At 37.5% G+C, this 17848-nt stretch overlaps 1 protein-coding gene across 1 annotated transcript; it reads left to right on the top strand.

Moving 5' to 3' along the window:
* Positions 1-273: 273 nt before the first annotated feature.
* Positions 274-11227, top strand: LOC127624335 (basic leucine zipper transcriptional factor ATF-like). The gene is made up of 3 exons (XM_052099119.1): positions 274-953; positions 4725-4829; positions 10399-11227. Exons 1-3 carry the CDS (start codon positions 888-890, stop codon positions 10600-10602), a joined length of 375 nt encoding a protein of 124 aa, XP_051955079.1. The 5' UTR covers positions 274-887; the 3' UTR covers positions 10603-11227.
* Positions 11228-17848: the final 6621 nt, after the last annotated feature.

Raw genomic sequence — 17848 nt, 5'->3', positions numbered from 1 at the left:
CGTCACCTAATTGGCTCATATTACACAGAAAAATTATCTTTTGCCACCACCTGCTGGCTAACATATATAATGTAAAAAAAAATACATGTAAAAAAAGACAAACAGTAGCTCTTAACACATGTGCACTGCTCTTATACTTTAGTTTAGAATGGCACGATTACAAGCGGAGTGATAAACACAGTGAAGCATCCGAGTGCTGATGGTGTCAGACCATCAGTGCTCATGGAACGTTTCTCGTTCAATCAGATTCGAGGACCGGAACTAGTTGTTTAAGACATTAACTATGAACATGATCCACTAACCGTTGACAACCAGAAAGTGTTCACATATTTTTACAGTTTATATTGTGTTATCATTTTAAAACCAAACAAACGTATTTTTTGCTTGAAAAGTGTGCTTACGCAAACTTTCATTAAAATAAATGGTATTTGCATTGATATTCTGTGATATAATGCAATACATTCATACGTCCCCAAATACTTATTTGTGCCACAGTACATTTGGAGAAATTATGACATGATGCTTTGTCCGTCTGCCCTCTTTCTGAAGGTTCGCTGGCTCTACTGTGAAAAGGTTTTATGCAAAGTTTCCAGGAACCATGTGACTTCCAGTCTAGTGCTGTAGAGGTTTCTTAAAACCACATCACACATTACTAATTAGGCAGTGCAAGAGAGAGAGAGCGAAAGAGTAAGAGTGAGAAGTAGAGAGAGAGAAAGAAAGCGTGCTAGAGCTGCTGTATCTACTCATTCGTCAGTGGACAGTGATTAGTTCAGTTCTCTCTGCTGAGCACATGCAGTCTTACATACCCTGAGACAGATAGATAGATAGACTGAAATTCAGAGACAGACGCTGAAGGAGGTCAGAGGTTTCACAGGGACTGAAGTGGCATGGCACAGGGCTCTGACAATAACGATACCAGCTACACCAAATCCCCATCACCCGGCAATAAACAGGTAAGAGAGACTCAAACAGCAGCAGTTGCATCTCTTTACTCAGTACTCCCTATAAACACACACACACACACACACACACACACACACAGTTATATCATGATGGGGACTTTCTGTTGACTTTTCTTGTTTTTATGCAGAGCTAATTATGTTTTACATCTCCTACCCCTAAAACTAACCTTCAAACAAACCTTTTTTCCATCATTTTGTATGTTTTTAATGACCAATATGATACTGATTATTTTTGTGTTTAAGTGTCCGATAACCTATATGCATAACCGATTTGTCATTTTATTTCTGCTTTAAGGCACAATAAAACTTAATCATGTATCACTATCCTCCGAAGGTGAAAAGCCTGCATTACAAAATTAATACTGTGCACAGTCCACAAAGAATTAATTTAAGTAGTTAAGTTGAAATATACACTTGTTCAAAGTCCCTCACTTAATTAGTATTTAAAATATCGGTCAAACCGATTACCTGTCTCTAATGATTATTAAGCTGTTTTCCTCACGGGGAACATTGGCTGGTCCCCACAAAGCAGTTGATTTCAGGTTTAACTATCTTTGTGGGGATATTTGGTTGCCACAATGTAGGCAAAAGAAGACCTTTTCTGGAAATGCATTAAAACATTATTTAATATTGACGACGATGATTACAATCATCAGGAAACATTGTTTCTATTAAATTAAATCTATTAATTACAAATCACTATTAATAAATGATGATATCAAAGAGATAACATTTTGCAACTTCAAGCCTGGTACTTACAATGAGTTTTTTTCTACATTGAAACATCTGAAAGTGATACAACATGCACATAATCTGAACTACGGTAATATAACAGTGCATGATCTTACAAAACTTTGGTGTCAGGTTGGACTTGACCAGTGATTTTGTACATTCCACTTATTTTACTGTCAATCTTACAGGCAATTCAAATACTGTCTATGTAATTAATTTTGGATGGGTGTGTGTGTGTGTGTTGGTGCATGTATATGTATATTTGCACATGTGTGTTTGTATGTGTGAAAGATTATGATTCACGCAGGCCTCGCAGGTGCTGCTGAGTGTAATTCAAGAAGCAGTTGGTGATTTTAACCCCTTAGATCGAACCTTTCTCATGCTGCTGGTACCCTGAAATGCTAGGTTTCAACATTTGGAAAGACAACTATCTTTAGTATCGATCAGCAGTTCAGAGAGTATTGAGAGAGAGAGAGAGAGAGTTTGTTAGAACGTTAGTGATTGTGAAACTGCCGTTAAGATGGCACAGATGAATCGAGGGTGATCTGACTGCAACGGTCACCACATCCTCTCCAACCTCGCTGGACTAGAGAGACATTTATAATGAGAGGACATCTTTTACCCATAACAACACATTATTCTGTTTACATGATACATGAAAAATACAGTGGCCCCAAAGAGTCTTTGGTCACTTGAAGGAGTAGTTCACCCAACATTGAAAATTCTTTCATTATATTACTCACCCTTATGCCATCCCTGATGTGTATGACTTTCTTTCTTCTAATGAACACAAAGATTTTTAGAAGAATATCTCAGCTCTGTAGGTCCTGACAATGCAAGTGAACGGTGACCAAAAAGGACACAAATGCAGCATAAAAGCAATACATACAACTCCAGTGGATAAAGTCATACCTGAAACAATATAATAGGTGTGGGTAAGAAACAGATCATTATTTAAGTCCTTTTTCCAATAAATTCTCCTCCCTACCAAGTAGGTAGCTATATGCACAAAGAATGTAAATCGCCAAAAACACAAGAAGAAGAATGTGAAAGTGGAGATTCGTATTAAGAAAGGACTAACATATTGATCTTTTTCTACCCTGCACATATCAAATAGCTTCAGAAGACATGGATATAACCACTGAAGACTTTTATTTTGCCTTTATGTTGTTTGTGTTCAGCAGAAGAACGTCATACACACCTGAGGTGGCATGAATGATGAGAGAATCCCTTTAAGCCACACATAAAAATGAATGATTGTCATTGAATTAGAACATCGAAGCAAGTGGGACTCATTGTAAAAAAATAATGCACAAGCAGTTTTTAAGCAAAACTTTCATAAATTAAATTAAAAGTTACTTTTATTTTTTAAATGATAAACAATAGATATACCATTATCGAATGTTAGTAGAACATGTCCAGCCTTAATGTGATGAACTACACCTGTGGTTACTCTGCTTGGACACCTTGCAATCAGTTGTCAGTAACTGCAAATACCTTTTGAGTCCACTGAAGCAGCGTAGCTTACAACATCTGAAAACTTTACTGATCTGCCTAATCTTTTGTGAAAAGAATGTAAACAGGGGGGAAATAGAGAGGAATGCAGATAAGCTGTAAACTCAGGAACATGTGTGGCTATATGACAGCAAAGGCCATGCACCATCACAACACACACACACACATACAGTCTCTCTCTTCTGGAGGGTCTCTTGTTGTGGTGAATTTGTGGAAAAAGTCAGTCTGATATATGTGGGTTCAGTAAAGAACGTCATGGGGTTGTGGGAAAAGATTGGCCTCTATGTTTGAAAATGTCACACCTTTGAGTACCTCTACATGTAATAAACATGCAGTCATACCTTAGAGGTGGACCCTACCTTTCAACCATGGGGATGTGCTTAAAACTACCAGGATAAAATGAAAGAAAACAAAACATCAGCTCTGTAGGAGAAAAATGTATCTTTTCAGTTTATGCTGATATAAACGGGCACTTCATGTCTTAAAGTCAAAATAAAAAAACAACATTGACCTTCTTAAAGGAATGTTCCGGGATCAATACAAGTTAAGCTCAATCGACAGCATTTGTGGAATAATGTTGATTTAATACAAAACATAATAAAAAATACCAAAATTATATATATATATATATATATATATATATATATATATATATATATATATATATATATATATATATATATACACTGTATATAAACCATTGTTTATTAAAAATTGCGGTGACACTGAGGCACTTACAATGGAAGTTAATGGGGCCTGTCCGTAAACGCTTAAATACACATTGTTTTAAAAGTATAGCCACATAATGTAAACATTATAAGTGTAAACATGATTTATTACTAACCTTATCTGTGTTGTTATATCCAATGCCGGGATTACAGGATATACCGGTGGTACGTCTTGACAACGAAGTCGTTATACGATATAACTTTACCCAGATGAGGTTAGTAAGCCATTTTATCTAAAATTATGTTAACATGAAAACATTTTTGTCTTGTGACTAAACCTTTGGAACAGTGTGTAATTATGTGTTTCTACACTGGCCCCATTTACTTCCATTGTAAGTGCCTTATTGTAACACTTTTTTACGAGTGTAACTTGTATTGAACTTGCATTAAATTCCTTTAATACGGTCTTAATACAATACATGTTCCTGGTCTTATTGTGAACCATTTTTTTTTACTAAATAGTTATTTAGCAATTGTTTCTGGCTTTTAAAAACTTGCCATTAAAAAAGCCTTGTCAAAAGACGGTGCTATCATGTTTTAATCCTCCACAATTAACACTGCAAACTCGCTTCAAGACTTGCACCTTTTTGGCATAGAATGCCCTTTTTTTCATCATCGAATCAATTCCTACCAATAGATAAAATCAAGTTCTTGTTGAACATCCTGTTTCATTCTGAAATCCATCACAATGAGGCAATAAATGGTTTACAAATGCTGTTTTATGTTGACTTTGAAGTTGTGTATTTCCTGTTGACATATATGTGAACTCGTGTGTGCTGATTTTCAGGGTTCAACGGATGATGTGAGGAAGGTGATGAGGAGAGAAAAGAACCGGATCGCGGCGCAAAAGAGCCGAATGCGACAAACTCAGAAAGCAGACAGCCTGCACCTGGTGAGTGCTTTTGAATTTCATCCCTAAACCGACCTAATACACATCTTAAGATTTAGCTCCATAGAAGTAAAAAACTAGTTCAGTGAATGGCTTCATGACCAATTATGGCGATTCTTAGACAAAACGAACTTAAAGCTTTACTTATATACAAATATTGTCTTAATCAGTGTGAGAGGTTACAAAGAGACCCTGAAAACACTTCTTGAACATGAAGTGTGTATTTCTGCCACTAGCATCACCAAACGAAATTGCAAAAATAATGATTGTTTAGAAACAGGTTTTGCTCCCTGACTGCAGTTGGCTTTAAACAGGTAGTTACGCCCAAAGTTACGCCATTGGTTGGTCCACTGTTGTTGGGTCAGGCTGGTCTAGATGCTAAAAAAGAGCAATGTTTTGATTGCGATACTGTGCCACAGGTGTTTACGCTTTTCAGTGTAATCAGCCTGCGAATAGCTTACTTACAGTCGTCTCTGCATATTTAGCTGGATAAGGATCAGGGCTGGTACTAGGATGCATTTAGTGGGGCAACTGTATGTTGGGTGGGGTGGCAATGATGATCTTTTCACCATTAGTCCAGGGGCGGAGTGCCCCTTGATCGTTTTGCTGTGAGTCGAGGCAGGGGTTGCAAGATTCTGGTGGGGCTCAAGTCAAATCTAGCCGGGCAATGTCCCCCTTAGCCCTGGCCATGAAAAGGAGAGACTTTTAAGTTTTAGGGATCCAAAAAAATGCATGCTGCATCATTGTGTCCAGCTGTGTTACAGGCGTCGTTGCTGATCTGCTCTGACTGTATTTACATGAAGCTTTACTGACCATGTGGTGATGCGTCACGGCTTCTGTCGTGTTTCACACTTGTTGTGGCTCTGGTCTTGTTTGCTTCAGATTCTGGCATTAATTATACCGCGTGGGTGAAACGCTCTGCTGAATCAAGCGGCCGCGCACCTAGTGAATTCTTTCTGTATTTGATCAAGAACACAACAACAAACCTCATTTCTGCATGCCTGCATAAAGAAATGTTGTGATTTTGTGCATTCTGCACATTCAGTACAATCCGTTATTGCATTTTTTTTGTGTTCAAATGTTCATTTGCCAGTTTTGAATTCAAGCACACGCCTGTCTAACTGTCATCAAACCGTTTGATTGCATTTGGCCTTTTCTCATTCTCATTCGAGCCAATCTCCTCTATCACTTTCATTCGGTGTCTCTGTGTGTGTATGTGTTACATGGGTGTTTCCCTCTGTTATTACTCATGTCCTTTCACTGCTTCTGAAAATGTTGCTCCTCAACATATATGATCATTTAACAGTGTTCCAAAAACTCAACAGCCCAGTGGAATTACACATGACTTTTCATCAATTATATTTGACCATTATTGCTAATAGTTCCTCTGGTATATAATGAATTGGTTATTAAGGAAAAGTTCACCCAAAAATGAAATTTCTGTCACAATTTTTTCATTCAGCTATTTGTTTAAGCACTTAAAAACAAGGTCAAACCACAAAAGCGTTAATAGACAACAAATTGTTCCTTTTTTATCATGCTTGATAATGAGGCATATATTTTGTTTTCTCAGAAAGAGTGGTCTGAAGAGTTAGATGACCTGTTGTCCATCCTGACAGTCCCACACTGCAGTTCTGAGCATTTGCTTTCTGATAACACACACACACACTGACCTCATCTGAGTTCCCCCGAACTCAATCGGTTTAACACAAAGTGGGAGATGCTTCCTCAACAGGCACATACGACTTACCAGGAACCGCAAATAATTACATTTTTTTATTGAGGTTGTACAGCTTTTGGGAAATGTACATATAGGTCACAAATCAGCAGATATGAGTAACTTTATTAATGTATTATCTAGAGCAGCATCTTAACCCTAACCCACAGAGACTTGATTTTGTAGAATGTAATATAATCACACTCATTTACAATGAATGCATTATATTAGCTATATTATGCACTATATTAGCTGCATTATGGCTTAGCTTAAATTCGGATCTGTTCCTTATACAAAACGACTGTATGACTTAATAAGACTTCACCTTGTGGATCACTTTTATGATACTTTTACATCCTTTTGAAGCTATAAAGCTCCAGTCCCCATTTATTGTAGCTAATTGCATGGAAAAAGCGACTACTACTGTGCACTACTGAAGAAAGGGGGAGTAAATGAAAAAATAAAAGACACCTTTTTTTGTGTCCAAATTTAATTATACAATGGGAAAGTTAGATTCTGTCAACTGGGTATGTGTGAGTAGGGCTCACTCTTCTGTGTTCAGCGTAGTATGCGGTTTCGCTCTTCACGGCTATGCTTGATAAACAGGAAGCTGAAATTTCCCTCCGTATGACACGTTTCCTGTAGTGTCTTCTCATGGCGTGTTTTTTGGTCTAGGCCTGTCTAAGAAACGTGGGCCGTTAAGGGGAGTGTTCAGCTGTCATTTCTGGTAAGGTGTCGCTATGGGGCCGTGGGCAGATAAAGTTGAATGACGCTTGTCAGAGGGGTTTTACCCCAGAGTGACTGGAAGGCAGCGGAGCGGCTAGTAGAGCTGTAGCTCATGGATCGGTGATGTTTCTGAGCGGGAACCATCATGACCCCCTAAAGTAACTTCACTCAACCATGTAAATAATGGTCAATAAAGACAGAATAGGTGGGTTAACAATGTTTTTAAAATGTAACTCATTCTGAAAACTTAAATGGCATGCTCTCTACCAGTCTTTCACATTACTGTTGGGTGACTTTATGCCACTCCTGGCACAAAAATTAAAGCAGCTCGGCTTTGTTTGAAGGCTTGTGGCCATCCATCTTCCTCTTGATCACATTCCAGAGGTTTTTAATGGGGTTCAGGTCTGGAGATTGGGCTGGCCATGACAGAGTCTTGATCCGGTGGTCCTCCATCCACACATTGATTGACCTGTCTGTGTAGCATTGAGCATTGTCCTTCTGGAAAAAACAATCCTCAGAGTTGGGGAACATTGTCAGAGCAGGCGGATGCAAGTTTTCTTCCAGGGTAACCTTGTACGTGGCTTGAATAATGCGTCTTTCACAAAGACGAATCTGCCCAATTCCAGCCTTGCTGAAGCACCCCCAGATCATCACCGATCCTCCACCAAATTTCACAGTGGGTCCAATACCTCCAAGGCTTCTCCAGGTCTCCGTCTAAGGTCTCATTAGATGACCAGGTGGAGGATCGGTGATGATTTGAGGTCTGAAAACACTGCTACCTTTTTTTTTATTTTGACCAGTTGTAATTTTCTTCAAAAAATGCTCTAAATGACAATATTTTTATGTGGAATATGGGAGAAATTTTGTCAGTACTTCATGGAATAAAAGGGAGATACCTTAGCTTAAATTCAAAAGTTGGTTCAGAAAATGGCAAGAGTTCATTTCTGTAAATTCTAGGTAAATTGTGGCCTTAAAAATTGTTTTAAGAATGAGTAAGTGACCCTAAACTTTTGAATGGTAGTGTACCTATAAATAGTAAATCCAGAGAAACTGATAATTTTGTAGTGGCCTCTTATTTAAATATACGTGTGGCAGAGAAGTATGGGCTCCCCCAAGGTTTTTTCATCTACCAAAACATCTTAGGGAATTTTTCCTTTGGCTCACTGGGGGTTTTAAGGCACTACTTGAAGGTTCATTTGAAACTATGTACTGTGAAAAAACGCTCAAGAAATAAAACTGACCGGATATTAGAGTGTTTTATAAATATTTTCAAATAGTATTGGGACAAACTCAATGATCATAAATGTGTCATTTATATGACATCTTTAATGTAAAATCATTTCAGTTATAACTGATAGGTTGTAATTGACAGAATTGAATGTAATCAATGATTACTAGGTTATTTTGTCTTCATTCTGTGAAGTTCATTAGCTGTGAGGACCTCTATAGGACAAAACACAAAATGCATGTCTTATGGAATGGACTGTTTGATAATTAGTGGTGTTTGCTTAAGGCAAGCATAAGTTTTACTACATTTACATTTATGCATTTGGCAGACGCTTTTATCCAAAGCAGCTTACTGCAGAGACAATATTACAAGCCCTTATTACAGGGACAATCCCCCCCGGAGCAACCTGGAGTTAAGTGCCTTGCCCAAGGACACTATGGTGGTGGCTGTGGGGATTGAACTAGTGACCTTCTGATTACCAGTTTACCAGTTATGTGGTTTAGACCACTACACCACCACCACTTACTATTGATCATACTTGGGATTATGTATTTGTTCAGACACCTAGCTCCTTGGTGAGTAACTCATCATATATGAAATGCAAATCCAGCAAGTTTTGCTTGGGAAAACATCACTCATGTTTACTTCAGAAAATGTGAAGAAAACAAAATCTAATCTTAAAGATATAGGGTGTAACTTTTCTGATGTTAAAATGCTTTCTATGCAGAGACAACTGCAAGTAAACTATTGGTAGGTTGATTTCCTCAAAACCTGCAAACACTGTAGCTTTGTGGTGCTATAAGGTATTGCTGTGTGTTTTAGCTTCCAACCACATCACACAGCAACACTGACTAAACCAATGGTGTGAGTTTGAGGAGGGATTATCTGTTTGTTCGACCAATGGAAGATGGGTGTATTTGGGAAAGCGGTTTGAAAACAGTAGCTGTTTCTTAATGTACTTTCTTATGCGCTTTCAGTATATTGTGGACTTGTTCGATGTTATCATTCTCATCAAAAAAGACAGAAAATAAAGAAGAAAACAGATTATGAGGTTGTTGAATCTACATATTGCATAGCCTCTCAAAACAATACTGTATTTCCTTGTTTGTTCTTTCAAGATTGCTGGCACGTTCTTATCATTGAGAAACTACGGTGGCCGTGAAGTGCAAAACAAAACAACAAATCTAAAAACACAATGGCATATCTGAAAACACAACTCCAAATCCAGAAACAAAACAACAAGTTAGAAAACACAATAGCGGTTTAGTCAAAACGGAAAGGGTAGGTACCATAGTTTCTCACCTGATTGGATGTGTGAATGAGCCCTAGTCCTTTCTTCAGGATTGGTTCACTGATTGGTCCCTAACTGAAAAGCTAAATAATTTGGAGAGTTTTCTCTCTCTTGGGAAAACAGTAACAGGAAACTTTATAACACAGAGAGTAAAATCAGTGAGCAGGAAAAGTTAGTTTTTGGTACAATGTTCATCTATGGCCTCATGATTCATCTAGTGCGTAAGGGACCGTCTTAATGTCCACAAACTCCGGTTGCTGCCAATGGATAGGTTTTCAAAGTATATCTAATTAAATGGATACAGTATTCAATTATTTTAGAACAAACACCAATCCAGAGGAAAGGACTAGGTATTTTCCACAAAGCCAATCAGGTGAGAAACTATGGTACCTGCCTTTACTGTTTCGACAGAATTGCTGTTGTGTTTCTCGGATTTGCCTTAATGTGTTTCTGAATTATTATTTTGTCTTTGGATTTGCTGTACGGTGACCAGATATCTGAAATTAAAAACGAGGACATTTCTAGTTCAGTGGCGCTGGTGGTGCAGAATTCCATGCTTCAGCTTTAACGGTCTTTTTGACTCCATGTTTGTTTTCTGTCTGTGCTATAGGAGAGTGAAAATTTGGAGAAGGAAAACGCAGCGCTCAGGAAAGAGGTGAAAAGACTCACAGAGGAGGCCAAATATCTATCCACGGTCTTGAGCAACCACGAGCCGCTGTGCACAGGCCTGAGCGGCGCTTCCACGGAGCTGCTGTACAGCCCGCACCACGGCGCGTTTCACCAGCATATCAGCGTGCCGCACTACCCGCTCTGACCGGCAGAGGCCGCCAGAGTCCTGCGCGGAATCCGCCTATGAAAGGCAGTCACTGAACTTTGGTTGAGTCATAAATCACGTAAATAATCATCAGCGGGCATTGCAGTGATCTTGAAATCAACTACGGAGGATTGACTATCAGAGAAATAAAACAAAAGCCTCTAAATATAAGATTTTTGGTGACAATGATCTCATTTGTAATATATATATATATATATATGATAGATTTTTGTCTTAAAGTTAATGAACTCCTGCTCCTTGAACAAAACTCAACGCAATTTTTTAAGTATAAATGACATGTCTGTAAAATGCAAGCATCTTATCTATAGTGTGCAACATAGGCTACTTGCAAAGATGCATGCCAATGACACAATGAATGTTTTAAACTTTAGATTTCATTAGATGACAAGTCTGATTCATATGATCATTTAGTTTATTATATTTCTGTGAAATGTTAAATAAATAACTGGACAAGGTTCTAACAAGAAAATTATGTTCATTGTGTATCCTGTTGACAAATATTGTGTGCGAATGTTTTTCTATATGACTCATTTAAGATATTGAATTTATCAAATTTTCTCACTATTTCTGTTCTAAACTCTTTGGTACCCTAAAGGCACCAATAATGGCTGTGTTACATCTCATATATGTTGATGATGGAAATTTTCTTACCTGTGATCTTCTGTGATCACCTGTGAAAAGTAAATAAAAAATACATAAAATATACAGACAGATGTCTTATCAGAATGGCATTTTAATTTTCATATAAATATGGGAATAAATATGATTAAACATAGCAAGCCTTAAACATTTGGGACATTACAACATATTACAGGATGGGCCTTCCTCCAGAAAGATCACAATGTAGCAACCTAGAAAGAGTTTGGTTTGATTACAGGAATTATTTCAGAGAGAGAGAGAGAGATCTGTGTTGCTGAGGCTTAGTGTGGATTTTGACATAGTTATGAAGATTATTTGAACACCTTCAGTGACATGATTATTTAACAAATCTCCAGAAGATGGAATTTCTGACTTTAGTGGGGATTATTCACTGAACGCAAGGAAGGATTAATGTTAGATATCAGTGATAAGTTCCAGCTATTTGATTTGAATTAACGAGAAGTGTTATTACTGCAATAACGTGTCTCGTTTGGAAGGACGCATCCTCCGGAAGTCGCATTTGTCGGCCGCGTATACGTCATCGAGACTGTCTCGTTTCATTTATTTTCTTTTTTATTTATTTTTTATCGAGAGTGAAAAAAAGGTTAACAATTGTATAAATGTAAGTGCATATACATAAAAGTCATTTAAAATAGTAAAAAAATTAAATAAAAATTAAGACAAAAAAATGAAAGAGACAGCCTGCGGCCGACAAATGCGACTTCCGGAGGACGCAGCCTTCCAAACGAGACACGTTAACCTTAATTATAATTAAAATAATAATTTCCTTCTGAATCAGATGATTTTTGCTGTTGTAACTGATATAATCGCAGGAATAATTACACAACAAGTTTTTAAAAAACAAATTGCTAGGTAATTTTCGAAACAATCTGTTGAGGTTCGTCTGGCGTAACAATTTCGCGCGCGCGCGTGTGTGTGTGTGTGTGTGTGTGTGTATGCTCGGAGAACAGATATCATGTCAGTCTTTAAAAAACTTTAAAACAAAACACGTAATATAGACCATATAATTAAAACGTTTTTATATACTGTATGTGAGTGTATATCAGTAATAAAGTTAGAAATATATTGATATTGACGTTTTGATGTAGATTTTTAGACAGTAAATCTACATCAAAACGTCAATATCAATATATTTCTAACTTTAATTTTATTTAACACTCCATCAAACACAAAGCGCTCCCTGTTGCTCTAGTTACCTCAGGCAAGTGCAACTTCTGTTTGGCGCCAGGTTAAAATACATGCTCTGACAATCGATATTTAATAGTTGTAATCCAGATAGCACACAAAGGCCTACATCTCTAAAATGTCTGTTTTAGATCTTTTCATCTGGAAAGCATCAGCATATAACACAGTGAAACAAAATAAAAATAAAAATATTATAATTTTTTTTTTGGTTCCTGGGTTGTAAGTCTTATTTCCTAATTGTCTATGCTTCAAAAGTATAGAAAATGGCTATTATTCCCCACAAACTTTGCTTTTGTGACCAGGACAGTAATATTTAGAAATGTACCTATTTTCCAGAACATTCCAGATAGATTCAGTGCTGAGTAAACTTGGAGTATCTTCTAGAACTTTCTAGAACTTTCCAGTGATTTAAATATTAAACACTGGGGCCTTAAGCCCACCAATTTTATCTGTGTGTCTCTAATGTTTATCAAACCATTTTCCTCACGTTTCACTAGTTTTCAGCTTCTCTAGTCATCAGTGCTGTGTTTTTAGGATGCTATCAAGTTCAGTGTAGTTTGAAAAGTAAAAAAAAAACACATCTTGAGATCTCTGCATTCTGTTTTGCATGGTCCAGCTGTCAGTGAGTGCACAAGCACATATGTGAAAGGCTGTGCTGCTGCCTGTTGCTCTCTTTGGATTTCTGTACAGCTGGAGCTGACTGTCCCCTGCTGCCACTTCAAAGTGGTACATCAAGCTTTAATTAAAGGAACATTCCCTGTTACGGAATTTATGTATGGACCGGGGCATGATTAATTGCACTCATTTTGTTAACACGCTATTTTTCATTAAATGGACAGCCCTAAATATGAGTAATTTATTTTTATTATAAAAAAAAAATTATAATAATAATCTCCCCAATTTGGAGTGCCCAATTCCCAATGTGCTCTAAGCCCTCGTGGTGGCATAGAGACTCGCCTTAATCCGTTAGGTGGAGGACTAGTCTCAGTTGCCTCTGCATTTTAGACCGTCAATCCACGCATCTTATCACGTGGCTTTCTGAGCACATTACCACAGAGACATAGCACGTGTGGAGGCTTCACGCTATTATCTGCGGCATCCATGCACATTCACCATGCGCCCCCAATGAGAGCGGACCTTATAGTGACTATGAGGAGGTTACCCCATGTGACTCTACCCTCCCTAGCAACCAGGCCAACTTGGTTCCCTAAGAGACCTGGCTGGAGTCACTCAGAACACCCTGCATTTGAACTCGCAACTCCAGGGGTGATAATCAGTGTCTTTACTCGCTGAGCTACCCAGGCCCCCAAATATTAGTAATTATTATGATAGATTAGCTTTAAATAAAATCAATAGAAATCTAATGTATGTCCCCATGAAGATGCTAATGCAAATATGTGTGTGTGTGTGTATAATGAACAGGTTATAGAATGATTTCGCTTCCCAGTCCACCCCTGGGCTGCAGGTTGTGTTCTGATGACACTCTTTCTGCCGTAATGAAGTCATTCCCCAGACAGCTGTTATTGTGACAGCAATAAAGACCCAAGAGTCAACATTTGCATCACACCTTATTTTATGTTGGTCACACAGTACATACTGAATTCAGTTGAATAATCAGTCTCAATATTGTTGTGAATATAACCCAACATTAGCCTAATTGTTTTATACATTGGCTACAACATAATAAGATATTTATTAATAATGGAAATGTATCACGTCTTGTCTACCTAGAAGATATAGTCCCTGACATGTAAACTAAGGTGTAGTAGGCCTGTCTATGGATGCTGTGCAGTGATATATACAGTAGCTGGTGAACAGGTGTTTCACATCATTCCCATCACTATCTTGTGTATTTTAGCACACTTGAAGTGCTGTGTTGACCAATCAGCATCTAGAGCCAGAACCATCACTTTTAGAATAGTCAGTTTTATTTTAGGATTTTTAGTTAACTCTGTTTTGCAAAAACAACATATTTCAAGCCAATGTGTGTCTTACAGCAAGACGTACGTCTCAGAGAAGCACTTGTTTGTATGTGGCAGAAATACAGATGTGCTCAAGTGAAAAACAGCTTTTTAGGAAAAGGGGAAAAAGGAGAGATTTTCTCAGTCATGCTTGTGACACTCTCCTCCACTCCTCTGAATGGCTTTTCGTCTTTTTTTCAGCTCCAAACTTGAAGTGTGTCATTTCTGCACCACTAGCGGCACCAAATAGAATTGCAAAAATAATGAATAATTTTAAACAAATTTCCTGTTTTTTTTTCCCAATGTTATTTTTTTAAATACTTTTTTCTATCTAAAAATTGTTGCAATTACGTTTGCCGATGCTAGAGGCATAGAAATTACGCACTTCCACTTTTTCTTATAATTTAGTATTTAAAGGGATAGTTCACCCCAAAAAGAAAATCTCTCATTATTTACTCACCCTCAAGCCATCCCAGATGTGTATGACTTTCTTTCTTCTGCAGAAACAAATTAAGAATTTTAGAAGAATATTTCAGCTCTGTAGGTCATTTCAATCCAGGTGAATGGTGACCAGAACTCAGTAGGTCCAGAAAGCACATAAAGGCAGCATAAAACTTATCCATACACCTCCAGTGGTTAGATCCATGCCTTCTAAAGAAATATGATAGGTATGGGTGAGAAACAGATCAATATTTAAGTCCTTTTTTACTGTCAATCTCCACCTTTGACCTGCCCCAACCAGAATGTGGAAGTGAAAGTGTAGATTTTCCGTAAAAAAGTACCTAAATATTGATCTCACCCACACCTATAATAATGCTTCAAAAGATATTCTGAGTCTTATGGATCACTTTTATGCTGTCTTTATGTGCATTTTGTAGCTTCAGAATTTTGGTACCATTCACTTGCATTGTATGGATCTATACAGCTGAAATATTATTTTTATAATATTTGTTTGAGTTTGAGCAGATGAAAGAAAGTCATACACATCTGGGATGGCATGAGTGTGATAAGAGAATTGTCATTTTTGGGTGAACTATCCTTTTAACATATACACATTATCATACAGATTAGCATTAAACACAAGTAAGTGTGCTATAGTGTTTCGGTCTCATAACGGAATCCTAAATTACTAATGCAAATGTATTAGTATTGCAATTGAATTGCTTTCTGTTCTCCGTTTCATTTGGACTGTCTTGTTAGTGTGGTCTCCAGAGACCCTCATAATCCCAGAGTGGAGGGGTTTCTGGAAGATGAGTGCAGCCAGCCAATCAGAGTGCAGCTGACTGGTTTAGCTTACCATGGCAACGGCATCAAGAGACAAACACGCTCTGTGATAAAATTCCCGAAATCCCTCATCATTATTCTGTTTGTGTACTAGAGAGGAGGAGCAGACTTCACATACACCTTTTCAAACTTCATAGGGCAATGAAAACATATCTATATGTCCAGCCATCTTTCATCTCTGCATACAGAAAGGAGGTTGAACGAATGGCTCACTGGGGTAGTCAAAACAACCTGGAGCTGAACACGCTCAAAATGGTGGAGATCATTGTGGACTTTAGGAGGAAGACCCCAACACTGACCCCCCTCTCCATTCTAAACAGCAGTGGAGTCATTCATGTTCCTGGGCACTACCATCTCACATGACCTGAAGTGGGAGACCCACATTGAATCCATTGTTAAAAAGGCCCATTAGAGGTTGTGCTTCCTTCCGCCAGTTGAGGAAGTTCAACCAGCCACAGGCGCTGCTGATACAGTTCTACCCAGCAGTCACTGAGTCTGTCCTCTGCACTTCAATAACTGTCTGGTTTGGTTCAGCTATGAAATCAGACATCAGAAGAATACAAAGGACAATTCAGACTGCTGAGCGGATTATTGGTTGCCCCCTGCCCCCTGCCCTTCAAGAACTGTACACTTCCAAAGTGAGGAAAAAGGCTGGTAAAATCACTCTGGATCCCACTCACCCAGCCCATTACCTTTTTTTAACTGTTGCCTTCTGGCCAACAATTCAGAGCTCTGAGCACCAGAACCGTCAGGCACAGGAACAGTTCTTTCCATCATGCTATCCATCTCATAAACAGTTAAAGCCGCCCCATTGAGCAATAATTATGTGCAATACACGGTTTAAGTCTATTTATATTATCTAACTTATCCTCTTCTGCCATTACATACATGGGGGGTTTGCACTGTACATAACATACTGTATTTTTATACTTTATATACTACGTATGTGTGTGTATGTATGAATGAAGGTGTGTGACTGTGTATATGTATGTTTATGTATAATTATATAGATATTTTTTATTAACTATGTCTTGCTGCTGTTTTTGTATTTTTGTGCACTGTAAGCTCCTGTCACCAAGACAAATTCTTTGTATGTGTAAGCATACTTAGCAATAAAGCTGATTCTGATTCTGATCTATCTGTCTGTCCGTCCTTCCATCCATCCATCCATCCATCAATCTATCCTAAAAAAAAAACATGCTCTCAATTTACTTTTAATCTTAGATTCAATCTTGAACATTGGTTCCACATTGGTTTCAATTAATTTACATCAACATGTTTTTTCCTCTTGGTTTAGTTCATTCTTTGTCAGAGATCATAATTTATTATGTAATTTTAACCTAATGGAAAAAAGTTATTGTATATGTCCCTATCATGATTAATTTCTTCAGTTTTACACAACATTTTTGTGCTCACTGATTTATGTTATAAGGTTATGTTAGTTAGCTTAGCTTCCTTTTTGCAAGCAATAGCATACATTATTATGGTAAATATTGAATAAGAAAAGAAAGCATCATAACAGAATAGGTTCTAAATCCCAAAATAACAAACACTTTTTAACAAGTCTTCTCTTTTCTCATCTTGCTCAAAATACACAAAATAAAACTTGATTTCAAAATGTTTACGCTCTACATCAAGTCCCAATGCAAAGCATGCTGGGAACTACAAATCCCCTGCCCAGTTTCAGTTAGGTCAACAAAAAGCAGAAATAGACTAAGTAAACTTAAATGAAAATAAATAATTATATTGAATGCATTATTAATAATAACAATAATAACTAGAAGAGGACATTTTGTTAAGAATCTTTGATGTAAGTTTATTTGACAGTTTTAAAAACCTAAACGTTTGATTTTATATAGGCCTTTCAGAGTTATAAAGCGTTAGAAGTTAGGATAAAATCAAAAGACAGAGGGATAGAATAAGGTTAATTTAAAAATGTACATACAGATGTCTGTATTTTTATGGTGTGGTGTTGCTCAGGTGGTGGAGGACTGCTATTGTATAACATCCTGAAGGAGTACAGTTCCCATTTTGTCAGAAGAGGACCCATCTATGTCAAAGGAAAAGGAGAATTGCTCACATACTTCACGAAGGGCAAAGACAAATCTATTGCAAATACAAAATCTATTCCACAT

The sequence above is a fragment of the Xyrauchen texanus genome, chromosome 30, assembly GCF_025860055.1.
Source record: "Xyrauchen texanus isolate HMW12.3.18 chromosome 30, RBS_HiC_50CHRs, whole genome shotgun sequence".
NCBI classification, from domain to species: Eukaryota; Metazoa; Chordata; class Actinopteri; order Cypriniformes; family Catostomidae; genus Xyrauchen; species Xyrauchen texanus.
This window is presented reverse-complemented; position numbering and strand designations above follow the sequence as displayed.

Coding starts and splice junctions, on each gene's coding strand:
- LOC127624335 (XM_052099119.1), top strand. CDS start 888: ATGGCACAGGGCTCTGACAATAACGATACCAGCTACACCAAATCCCCA. Junction 954..4,724: donor CATCACCCGGCAATAAACAG/GTAAGAGAGACT, acceptor GCTGATTTTCAG/GGTTCAACGGATGATGTGAG. Junction 4,830..10,398: donor AAGCAGACAGCCTGCACCTG/GTGAGTGCTTTT, acceptor TCTGTGCTATAG/GAGAGTGAAAATTTGGAGAA.